This window comes from Canis lupus, chromosome 5 (genome assembly GCF_011100685.1).
Source record: "Canis lupus familiaris isolate Mischka breed German Shepherd chromosome 5, alternate assembly UU_Cfam_GSD_1.0, whole genome shotgun sequence".
NCBI classification, from domain to species: Eukaryota; Metazoa; Chordata; class Mammalia; order Carnivora; family Canidae; genus Canis; species Canis lupus.
The window spans coordinates 32,151,098-32,163,474 of record NC_049226.1 but is presented as its reverse complement, the minus strand read 5'-3'; the positions used below and the strand labels follow the sequence as shown (position 1 = coordinate 32,163,474).

At 51.9% G+C, this 12,377-nt stretch overlaps 1 protein-coding gene across 1 annotated transcript; it reads right to left on the bottom strand.

Moving 5' to 3' along the window:
- Nucleotides 1-2,501: 2,501 nt before the first annotated feature.
- On the bottom strand, nucleotides 2,502-8,817 carry LOC119871841 (polyunsaturated fatty acid (12S)/(13S)-lipoxygenase, epidermal-type-like). The gene is given in 18 exon segments (XM_038536593.1): nucleotides 2,502-2,908; nucleotides 3,023-3,190; nucleotides 3,292-3,391; nucleotides 3,684-3,806; nucleotides 3,933-3,972; nucleotides 3,975-4,101; nucleotides 4,537-4,623; nucleotides 5,956-6,159; nucleotides 6,252-6,367; nucleotides 6,370-6,394; nucleotides 7,179-7,260; nucleotides 7,262-7,337; nucleotides 7,687-7,752; nucleotides 7,755-7,780; nucleotides 7,871-7,993; nucleotides 8,080-8,158; nucleotides 8,311-8,494; nucleotides 8,668-8,817. Coding segments are annotated over 18 exon segments (1,932 nt in total). The 3' UTR covers nucleotides 2,502-2,752.
- Between the last annotated feature and the right edge of the window lie 3,560 nt (nucleotides 8,818-12,377).

The following is a 12,377-nucleotide window of genomic DNA, read 5'->3' as shown; positions in this document are numbered from 1 at the left end:
AGTTATCCTTCAATTAAAAAAAAAAAGCCCTCACTAACCATCACTGAGTGGCCGTGAAATGGGTGGTCCTCAAAGTCCATCAGGGAAGCCCCTGGGAAGCTCAGGCTGCACCTGCCTCCAGGTACCTCAGACGTGTTAAAGTGATACAGAATTGACACAATCAATGAGTATAACCCCTTCCGTCTATTTGCTGCCCTTTGGGTGTCCCCTTGGGGGCCGTAAGTCTTCTGTTCATTCCTATACGGGGTTGCCTGCCTTTTCTTATTGATTTGTAGAAATTCCTCATTTATTCTAGCCTGCAGTGTTCTTTTACCACTCGGAAGATATCCCTCTGTCTTCCAGCACCCGGCGTGTCGTTCCAAGTGTTTCATTTGAAAAAAAGAAAAGAAAGAAAGAAAGAAAGAAAGAAAGAAAGAAAAAAGAAAAGAAAAGAAAAGAAAAGAAAGAAAAGAAGAAAAGAAAAGAAAAGAAAAGAAAAGAAAGAAAAGAAAAGAAAAGAAAAGAAAAGAAGAAAAGAAAAGAAAAGAAAGAAAAAAAAACACTCTTCTTGATGTCCTTTTGAAGTTAAGGGGATTTTTCTTCCCTCTGGCTACTTGTAAAGTTTTTCTTCCATCTTTGGTTTTCAGCATTTTTACATTTCTTTCCATGCTTTTTTCCCCCTTTATTTAGGAAGAAGTGTGGTTTTGTTTTGTTTTGTTTTGTTTTTTGTGTCCTGTTCGGGGCTTCTAGGGGTATTTTAATCTGTGGCTGTTGATGTGTGTGATTAATTGTTCACCATATCTGTTGCTCACTCTTTCTCACTCTTTTTTAAAAATGTTATTTATTTATGAGAGAGAGTGCATGAGTGAGTGAGTGAGAGAGGAGGGGCAGAGGGAGAGGGAGAGGGAGAAGCAGACTCTCTGCTCAGTGGGGAGCCCAACATGGGGGCTCGATCCCGGGACCCTGAGATCATGACCTGAGCCCAAGGCAGATGCTTCCCTGACTGAGCCACCCAGATGCCCCCTCTGTCTCACTTTTGGTTGGGACCTGAAAGATCAGCCACCCGAGGAGTGGGCTAGACATTCTGGCCTCATAGGATGGAAGCCCGACATCCAATAAACTTAGCCCCTGATGGGATTAAGGAGATCTGCGATCCATCACTAGTACCCCTCAAGCCTAGCATCCTACTCAAAGGCAGATAAATCTAGTTAGAATGACTAGAAACTAAAAATCTAGTTAGAATCTACACTAGCAGACTTAAAACCCAGACATAATAGAAGTGCTTTGTCCAAAGTACTTAGTCCACACTGGCCAAATGCTGTGGCCCTTTATCCTTTCATGTCCAACCATTAACTGTTCTCTTTGTAAATAATAGGAGATTGGTTTTGTTAGGTTGCTTTTGACTTATTGCAAAACAAGGGAAGGGGGGGAACAATGCAAATGCTCCAAAGAAGGAAGCATACTAAGGTCGCTTGGCAGCCTGGTAGAGGTTTGGAGACAATTCTATGATAGATAGATAGATGATAGATAGATAGATAGATAGATAGATAGATAGATAGATAGATGATATAAAATTTTTTTGGACAATCCTGTGATATTTGAATCAAAATCCCTCTATGGGCCAGAAACGAATACGGAGGACCTGCTGTTACATTACCACAGAATAGAATGCAACAGAGATGGAGAGATGAGCTTGGAACAGGGTGCCCAGCCTAATGGAATGGTGGGGGTGCTCAAGAACTCAGGATGCTTGCACACATTCATTCCCCCCGCCCCCCACATACGGCTGCTGTGCTGCAAAATTCCAGATAACACCATCATTCTGGTAAAATAGCACAAAACAGCACCAGAATGCAGGTCCAACCAGGCATGTGATTTAGTGCATTTCCTGAGCTGGAGATGAGCAACGACGGTACTCTCATGAGGCAACAGTACGCCTGCTGTACGCAGAAGTGCCTGGGCAAAATAATCATCATCATCATCATCATCATCATCAGTACAATGTAGATAAATTGAGATCATGTATTTGAAACCCCTTGGTACTTGCTCTAGCTAGTTCCTTATTTGTCTGTTTGCAGCGTCTCAGACTGTGGGCTACCATGTACATTTGGATGGCTGGAGGGAGGAAGAAGCAGAAACGAGGGGAGGGTTTATCGGGAGTCCTGGGGAGGGACGTGGGGGATGCCCAGGCAAGGAACACGATGGAGGGAAGGCGGGGCTAGGGGTCACGCTGGAGACCTTTGGAGGCAGCCTATGGGACGCCGTGGGTGAGGACTCCAAGAAGCATCAAGGCAAGAGCTACTGTCCGCAGCCGGGTTCCAAGAAGCCGCTCAAAACTTCTGTCGGTGGACGGAAGGAAGCCCTTGAAGGGAACACTCATTGCGGGAAGACCTTTTTACTCCAGGACAGCACTTATTTTTCTTCCTTGAAATCTGAGTGAGGGCAGGGCAACAGACCTCACAAAACCAACTTTATTATTTAATCAGGTCTTTCTTTAATGATGGGTAAGCCAGATCCTCTGGGGAAAAGGAGAGGGCCGAAGTGCAGGACAGGCTGGACATTAAGGTAGGGTGGGCACAGGGGATGCTGGGCTCCAGAAGTCAACAGGAACCCCTCCCTGTGAGTCCCCTGGAGCTGTTTGAGGCAGCCGCCTTGGGCGCCTGGACGACACAGCATGGGGGGGTGGTCAGTCTGGTCACAAGAGGATGTGGCCAAGGAACGTGGAGGGTGCTCAGAGGCACTTGGGGAGGCCGGAGCTCCGGGGTGACCCTTCTCATATGGTCACGCTGTTCTCCACCATGCTGGGTCGAAGGTACTCATAGGGCAGCTGCAGGCCTGCATTGCGGGCCTCTATCTCCTGGTCCACGGCAGCCACGGCCTGGGGCCGAGGGCCTGAGAAATATCTCTCCTTGTGCTGCCCCAGGGCCACCTGAGAAGGGGAGAACGAAACGGCTCAGCCCTGGGCCCCTCAGCCAAGAATACCACCCCTCCTAAGCCGCCTCCTCTCCCCGCCAGCCCCCAGGGCCCAGGCATCGGTCTCCACCATGATGGGCTGGCGTCTGCCAAGGAACTTTGTGAAGGTCTTCTGCATGTGGGCCTGGTGGGCCGTGGGCAGCGAGTCCATTATATCCTTCTCTGTCACGTCCTTGGAGACGGGCGGGGGCTTCCGCATGGTGCACGGGCCGTTGGGGATCCAGGAGTACCAGTCCAGCTGCAGGTGCAGGAGCCTCAGGAACCCAGGCCGACCACAGGGCACTCGACCTCCCGCCGACTCCATCCCGGGAGCCCCTAGGGCTGATCGCAGCCGCCTACCTGGCCCAGGTGGGCAGAGGCATGCTGACCTGGGCACATGAAGATACACATGGTGACAAAGTGGCAGAGCTGAACCCGGGTGTCTAAGGAGACGGGGAACCTGGGTGACCAGAATGGAAGCAGCGACTTTGAGACCAGGACATGACAGAAGCATCATGTCAGTGAAAGGCACTGTCAGGTGCTACAGAGAGGATGGAAAATACTCGGGAGAAAAGGGTCTGGTTGCGGAGGGAGCTCTGGGTGCATGAGGGCAGGAGGATTTCTGGAGGATGCTCCGGTGAGCCCCCCGGGGTGCTCAGGGCACCCACGGTAGGGGGCTTACGACACTGTGAGTGTGCACTGCTGATGGGCGGGTGAGGTGACATGGGTCGTGGGGAGGGGCTCGCACTTACCCCCGGTCCCGGGCACCCTGCAACCCCGTCTCGGTGATCTCTCTGCACCAGGCCTGCAGCTCTGGATCATCCCTCACAGCTTCATCAGTCATGTAGAAAAGACCGACCATCCCCTCCACGTACCTGCTCCCCGGCAAGAAAGCCCTTGGTCCCAGGCGGCCGACCGCGGGGCCAGCTGGACCTGTGGCCCACCCCCTCCTCGTTCTCTCCAGCAAGCCCGCTGGGTCGCCCTCTCTGCGTCACCCTCACCGGCTGATGATCCCCCACAGCCTGAGGGCATCTTGGCCTAGAGAGAAGCCTTCACATCCAAGAGCCCACGGTCAGCCAGGTCGGCCAGAGGGCAGAGGGAATGATAGGTCAAGCAAGCTGTGGCTCTCTGGAGAATGTCCACATGGCCTCCGCTACTGGTGCTCACCCCCTGAGGACGACCCCACCGCAGATGCCAGGATCAGCCACGGGGGGGTGGAGGTGGGGGGCCGGTTTCAGGGTCAGATTCTAGTCAGTGGTCCCGCTCAGGTCCCTCCCCGGGTGTGAGGGAATCAGGGAGATGCCTTCATGGGGGATGCAGGGCTGGTGGTGGTGGGGCCAGCCAAACACCCATCGGGATGCTTTCACTGTTTTTTTTTTTTAATGTTTTATTTTTTTTTAAGATTTATTTATTTACTTATGATAGAGAGAGAGAGGCAGAGACACAGGCAGAGGGAGAAGCAGGCTCCATGCCGGGAGCCCGACGTGGGATTCAATCCCGGGACTCCAGGATCGCGCCCTGGGCCAAAGGCAGGCACCAACCCAGGGATCCCCGGATGCTTTCACTGTTGAGCCCTCTGCCCTCCTTACCCATCCTACTCCGTACCAGGTCAAAAATTCCCCATCTGGAGACAAGATTGCTCCAGGCGGGGATGTTGATCTCCATGGTGTGGCGGAAGTGTGGGATCAGAAGCTGATTGTGGGAGAAAGGAACAGGACTGGTAAGGGGGGGATCCTGGGGTCCAGGAGGGGAGTGGAAATTTAAGGAGCAAGGACAGAGAAGAAGGCAGAGGGCAGGTCTCCATGAGAACGACAGACCTCCCGCTGGACTGGAGTGGGTCAGGGTAAGATGTGGGAGAAGACAGATGGGGAAGGGTCTTCCCAAGGTCTCCCCAGGTTGAGGAGTGTACAGTCTCACATGATCTCTAAGAATCCCAGGACTCTCTGGTCTCGCACCACAAAACCTAGCAAAGGTCCCACATGTGAAACTATCTCGTGCCTGTGTCTTATTCCCCTCAAGGAAGTATCTGTGGGGGGCGCCAGGGTTGGGGGGCTCTGTCGGTGAAGCCTCTGCCTTCAGCTCAGGTCATGATTCCGGGGTCCTGGGATTGAGTCCTGCATCGGGTTCCCTGCTCCATGGGGCGTATGCTTCTCCCTCTGCCCATCCCCCTGTTTATGCTCTCTCTCTCTTAAATTAATTAATTAATTAAATCTAAAAGAGGAAGAAGAAGAAGTATCTCTGCTCCCTGCAAAGGCAAATGTCTCCTGTCCTCTTGTGCTTTCCCTGGAATGTCACCCCTGGCAATCTCTCCTTCCTCTCCTCCTCGCTCCTCCTCCCCCTCTCTCCACCCCTGTCCCCCCCCACCCCACCCCCATCCCTCTCTCTCTCTCTCTCACACACACACACACACACACACACACACACACACACACACACACGCCTCATCCTGGATACCTTCGCACAGAAAACCCTGGCTTCTCCCCGCATGCATGCCTTCCCAGCAGCCTCCTCACTTCTTGCTTCCCTTCCACAGCAAGTCTTCTCAAAAGGCTCCCTCTGCCCCATCTCTCCCGTCACCTGCGTCACCTGCGTCACCTGCCGCCACCTCCACTCCCCCAGACATCACTCAGTGGATTAACCAATGGCCTCCACACTGACGTCCAAATGTGGCTCCTCTGGCTGTGATGTCGCTGGCTTCTTGGCAGCATGTCACACGGATAACCATGCCTCCCTCTTCAAGTGCTTTCTCTCCTTGGCCTCCACGACACCAAGCCTTTTGTTTCCCTCCCACCTCAGTGGATGTCCCTTGTCTTGCTCCGTGTGTTCCTTCACTCCTCGCTCACAGTTTATAAAGGCCAGGCACATCCTACCTACTGTTATGTCCTAGGCCAAATCGTCCGCTGTAGCTACAAACCCCAGATGACTTCCTCTAGTACAAGGTCAGACTCTGTGGAGGTGCTTCCCGAGGCTTCAAAGGGTGTGTGACACAAAGTGCAGTCAAATACAGAAGAGACGCTGACATACCTTGTAGATGGGATGCAGGCTGGGCAGGGTCCTCATCGTGGCCACAGAAATAACCTCAGCCATCAGGTGTCCCCGCAGGAGATGTGACTGTAGCTGGTGCATCTGGAAGTCAGAGCTACGGACCCAGGTCTTGGCCAGCAGCCAGGCCATAGGGGGGTTGGAGGGCAGCATGGGTGTGGGGCAGCCGTGATGAGGAGGCTGCAGCTGGAGCAGGAGAGAGGGGAGGGGTTGGGACCTGTGTGCCCCAGTCTATAAGGGGATCCGTGTCTGTGCAAAAGAAACCTGGGGCCTCTTACCTGGATGACCATGGGTAAGAGCTTCCCATCAGGCTGCAGCTTCAGCATAACCAGAGGGGCGGCCACATATTGTTGTTTTAAAATGATTACATTAAGCTTGACCCCATCTAGCAGGAGAAATCAGCTTCAAATAGAGATCCAGCCTGGAGGGTGAGGAGCAGGGGTAGATAATGAGGTCATTCTGGACCCTCCCATTTCATTTGGGAGGCTGGTCCCTTCCTCTGCCCATCAAGTCTCTCTCTCTCTTTTTTTTTAAGTCTTTCCTTTCAACATCAATCTGTTTTCCCTTAACCCAAGCCCCGAATGCGAGGTTTCCACGCCCAGTATCTTCCATCAGACTTGGAGCTTCTTGAGGTAAACTTCCTGGTTCTCCACCATGCCCTCAATCCCCACAACCAAAGTCATCCCCCCTCAGGCTTTAGCTAAACGTAGCGCACAGGAGTTCCTGTATCCTCTCCTCAAAAAAAACCCCATAGTTTCAGCTCTTTGGGGCTTTGTTCAATCTCTCTTCTTCCTTCCTTCCAGAAGCCTGAGCTTTCCCCAAAGGCTGGAATGTTTCTTACAAAGGAGGAAGAGGGGGAAGAAAAGAGGGATAAAAGGAGCAGATGGTTAATTCAGTGGTCCTCCACCAACCCGGGGTGATCTTTGCCCTCTGCAGAGGACATTTCGCAATGTCTGGAGGCATTTCTGGTTGTCACAATGAGGGTGGTGTTGCTAGCATCTCGTACCACTAAGCATCCTACAACGCACAGCACAGCCCCCACGACAGTTATCTGTCCCTAAATTTCGGCTGTCAATGTTGAGAAACCCTAAGTGTAGATGGAGGAGGGTGTAGATTAAGTATTTGATGGAGGAAATGAGGAGGGTCGGGTAGGAGAAGGAGGCAGCATGGCTGGGGTTGTGGATGAACAAGAGAGAGCACAGCACCTGGAGTTCTTTCTCCAACTGGGTCTTCAAGTCTTCCATCCCTGGAGGCAGCACCAGCCAGGCTGGGAGGCTGCTCGAGCGCCAGGAGCATGGGGTTTGCACCACTGAGGAACTGGTACCCGAAGAGGGCATCATCCTTCCAGGAATTTCAAACCTTCTCTGAAGACGTCAGGTGGGGAGCATGCTGTAAGTTCTGTGCCTCTGATCCTACTAACAGATCGCTCTCCCTACCCTCTCCCCCTCTTCTGTCAAAGCCCTGCATTGGAGAGATGCCTGGGTGGCTCAGAGGTTGAGCGTCTGCCTTCGGCTCAGGTTGTGATCCCAGGGTCCTGGGATCAAATCCCCCATCGTGCTCCCTTCAGGGAGCCTGCTTTTCTCCCTCTGCCTGAGTCTCTGCCTCACTTTGTGTGTTTCTCATGAACAAATAAATAAAATCTTATTAAAAAACCCCCACAAAGCCTTGCATTGGAAATATGTACATAGATTTGGGGAGATTGTAGTAACTGACCAGCCAGCGCAGTCTTCGCACTTGGGAATATTCTTTTGAAATCTTCCGGTCTTTTAACTGGATTTGTGTCCCCTTGAGGACCAAGCCCTCCAACCTGCGGAAAGAATGGCAATGCTAGGAGATCAAGAAAGGACCCTACTTTGCATGCTGGGGTGCAGGTGCCAACCCACTACCTGGCACATACGCTTTTGCCAGCGAGAAAGAGAAGTCAAAATCCTTATCCTCCTGGAATCTCTCATTCTTGGGGAGGTCCCACGGTGTTCTCCCTGCTACAGGCAGTATTAACCCATCTTTCCAGGAGCCCCACCTGGAGGGAGAACACAGAATCCGGGATGAGTGGGGCGGTGGGTTTCTTGGGATCTGGTGGGGGATCAGAGGCTTGCTTGGACTCACCGGTACATCCTCTTTCTTTTCTGGATTTCCTGCTCTCGGTGCGTCTTAAACAGGCTCTGGTCGTCGCTCACGGGTCCGGGATGGGGAAGGGGACACGGGGCCCACCCTTTCACCCTGCACAACCTGTCCTGCCTCACGTGTTCCCCTCTTACATCACAGCATCCCCCCCACCCCTCTTCCTCCGGCGTCCCCCCGCCCCGCCGCCCCCCCGCGTTGCCCCGCCGCCCTCACCGGTGCCCTCGGGCAGACAGACGATCCCAGAGCCCTGCACCCAGCAGTAGCAGGGGAATAGGGCCTCGCCGTTGGTCCCGGGGCCGCGCACGGAGATCCACTTGCAGAACCAGTCGAAGTCCCCCAAGTGTTCGTCCTTGCGAAGCTTCACCAGCGGGAGGCGGCCCAGGTGGAGGGGGGCGGACTTTGAACTCGGTCTGTCGGTGGGGCGGGGAGCGAGCTCAGACGGGGTGGGGGGGACGCCCCTTCAGAGAGCCCTCTTCCCCTCGGAGTCGTCCCTGGAGAGACCCGAGTCCGCCTGCAGGTGAGGCGGCCCCGCGGCCCCGCCGGTCCCCCACCCGGAGCCCCGCACCCCGCCCGCTGCGCACTGACCCCGCGGCGCATGGGCCTCAGCTTCTGCCCCAGGTCGGCCTCCCAGTGCTCGCCGACCAGCCACAGCTGCACCTGGTTGCAGGAACCCGCCAGGAGCGAGTCCCCGGTGACCACGCGGATCGTGTACTTGCCCATCGCGCTCAGGCTTGGAGCCGCTCGGACTTGGAGCGGGGCTGGGGAAGGTGAGCAATTTAACCAGTGCGAGGCCCAGCCCCCTTGACCCCCTCCCCGGGAGGCCGCCCCAGATCAGTGTCCCTTCGGCCTCGACTCCCAAGGTCCCTGCCTCCCACCCACAGGTCCGCTCTACCCAGACACCTGTGTCCCTACCACCGTCCACACCCGAGGGTTCTCACGGCAGCTCCTGAAGGGACAACCCACCCGGATCCATTTGGAAACGTTCCCTGGTGTCAGATCCACACCCAGTAGCCAACTACACACAGGGGCCTTCAGACTGGCCCACCAGCCACCCCCCGAATAGTGAATAAATGAATATATGAATGAGGTGACAACAGTGGAGCCGTGGGAGGTTTGAAGTGCGGGGGTGTTTTTTTCAGTGGAAAGTGAGTAAACCATCTTGACAAGGATCCAGGGCTTGTTGTTGAGGACAAGTATGAGATACTGCTGGACAGGTGGAGGAGTCGGGCTTGTTGTCCTGAGTGGAGTCAAGAGGGGGAGTTGGGAATTCCTCTTCAAAACAATCATGAAGCTTCCATGGGGCTTTCCTGAAAAAGGCTCTATGGAGCCAGCACCTCAGCTGAGCACCTGTAAAGGGTCCCATCAGGATCAGTTCTTCCCCCTGCCACCTCCTGATCTTTGGTTCTCCCTATCCTCCTTAGGGACAGTTGCTGTGCCAGGCACAAATCCCTCCCAGATTCCTTCTTCAGATACTCATTTCTATCCATCCCTCCCCAGCGCTCCTGCGCATCGTGGGCTTGCCTCCTGCCTGGACCTCCTGTTCTGTTGTGAACAGAAGGCCTTGAATCCGCAGCCTTCTGCTCGAACGTTGCTTCTAGTTCTGCATATTGACTTATAATTGGTTAGTCAAAATAGCTGGATCAAGAGGGACTCAAAAAGTAGACACACAAATCTTAAACATTTTTGCTTTAAAGCAGAACCAAAGGGGTCAGTGGTTGAACGTCTGCCTTCAGCTCAGGGAGTGATCCTGGGGTCACAGGACTGAGTCCCGCATCGGGCTCCTCGCAGGGAGCCTGCTTCTCCCTCTGCCTGTGTCTCTCCCTCTCTCTCTGTGTCTGTCATGGATAAATAAATAAAATCTTAAAAAAAATAAAACAGAACCAAAAATGAACAGTCACGCTCAAATGTTTTCTGAGCATGAATCCACAATAAGAGCTTCCCTGGGTCTTTCTTGTGTAAACTACAACAGGTGAGTTGACATTATTTAAAAAGGAGCTCAAACCTAGATTCTTGTGGAGGAAAGACTACATTCAATATCTTTTCAGATCTGTCCAGTTTTCCTCAAACCATTTACAGCTGTCTTGTCTACTCCTACGCATTGGCAGTGATTTTTTTTTAAACGATCCCTGTTCACAGTTGTAAAGCAGTCAACTTGGTTTTAATAAAAACAATGCCTTTCTGTTTACTCTTTCCGTCAGTTTGTTTGTAAATTGCATAGTTACAATAACGAGTATGAGACACATTGACAGTCTAGGGGGTGTACACACTATTCGTGATAAACAGAAGGCCTCCAGGGGTGGGCATCAGGTGACAGGTATGGCAGGAATGAGTCCACTAGCCATGTGCTTCTGGCACACTGTGGGCCTGTCAGTGTTCATTGGAGAGATGCTCAGTGTCTATTACCTGATAAGATGGTTCAATATAGGTGATTTGGAAGCTTCGTTGTAAAATCGACTCATTCTCAGATGCTACCTTGTCCACTGAAGCCACCTCTCCTAATACTCAAGAATCAGGGACCGTGAGCAACCTCAATGCTCACCACACAACACACCCACAGAGCAGTGTTACTGCCATCCCTCAGGGACTCTCTTCTGCACCGCTCACACCATTGCCAGTAAACCCTATTTTCTTCCTCCCCCCAAATTAGAGGCATTCTCCTCTTCTTCATATTGACTCCAACCCCTGACAGACATCACCTCTACTCTGTAACCTACCATTGTCCTCCAGAGCCTCAAATTCTACTTAAGGAAGAACCTTCTGACACTCTCTCCACCGACTCAGCCCCCAGATCCTACATTTCACATTTCAGTTGCCTGCCAATCCGATTACAATTTACACACCATTTATTATCACTTAAAACCCACCTGCAGGGCAGCCCAGGTGGCTCAATGGTTTAGCGCCGCCTTCAGTCCAGGGCGGGATCCTGGAGACCAGGGATCAAGTCCCACATCAGGCTCCCTGCATGGAGCCTGCTTCTCTCTCTGCCTCTCTCTCTCTCTCTCTCTCTCTCTGTCTCTCTCTCTCCCCGGTTCTCTCATGAATAAATAAATAAAATCTTTTTAAAAACCCACCTTCAGTATGTTGCTCTTACTGTGGTTTCTTTCTCTGTCTTTGAATTTTGTGCTCTCTTACATCCTTCGAAGGAGACCATAGAGAAATCTCACTGACGTCACTCATCAGATGTATGTCTGCCATCCACCACTGGTTGCTTGCGTGGATATGATGGTCTATACAAGTAATGTTTGGTCTTTGGGGCAACATTTAGCTTCATGCTTATCCTTCCTATCGAAACAACTCCTAGAGCAGGAGCCAGGCTTCTTCAGTACAATATTCCAATGCCACGTTCAGGCTAGATGTCCCGTTGTTTGGCCTGGCAAAACCTGCAGTCCCGTGGCTTCTGCCCATTCACATGGAGCCACAGGAATCACTGATACCCTCCTCTGTACACCTTAAAGACTGCAGAGAAGTAAGATGAGTTGACAATGGACCCAGGGCAAAATATATTAAGATTCTTTCAGGCCTTCTTGGAACTCTTTACTTGATTCAAAACTCCCCAATAAGATTCCTTCATTCCAAAGCCTCCAGACCAGTAGCAAACACAAGTTTCTATTTTAAAGTATGTCTCCAAATTCAGAAGACAAATCATTCCCTGTGCTTCTGAAATGGCAATCCTCCATACTCCTGGGGCATCAGAGCCCTTAGACTAACTTTTATTTCACTGTCCTACATGCCAGTGATGGCCCTGGGAGATTCATATTCTGCTGGTTTCCTGCATCAGCCAAGGACCCAATAGAAGACAGATGACACATTTAAAATAGGATAATTGGAGGAGACAAATGATAAAGAAGGGGTAGGGCGTGAGAGAACCACAAAGGAATACAAGATCCTGAGTCCTTCAGCCCTAAAGCTGTCACCACCCATGGGCCGAGGAAAAGATTACTAAAACCTAGAAAGAGAAAGCTTTCTAGGGAAGGCTTCCTTGAAAGGTGCAGTGTCCTTTTGTCAAGTCACATAGCCTAAAATGAACTTTTAGGGAGGGACCCAGGGGAATAAACATGCTGACCTCATGCTCCTCCTTCCCTTTGACCTCCTATGGAAGCTCTCCATTGGACAAGTCTAGCTAGAAACCAAGGGGGTATGAAAGCCCATTAATACAACCCATAAAAAGCTTATGCACAGCAAAGTAAACAATCAACAAAACTAAAAGGCAGTCTATGGAATGGGAGAAGATATTTGCAAACCATATATCTGATAAAGGATAAGTATCCAAAAATCGATAA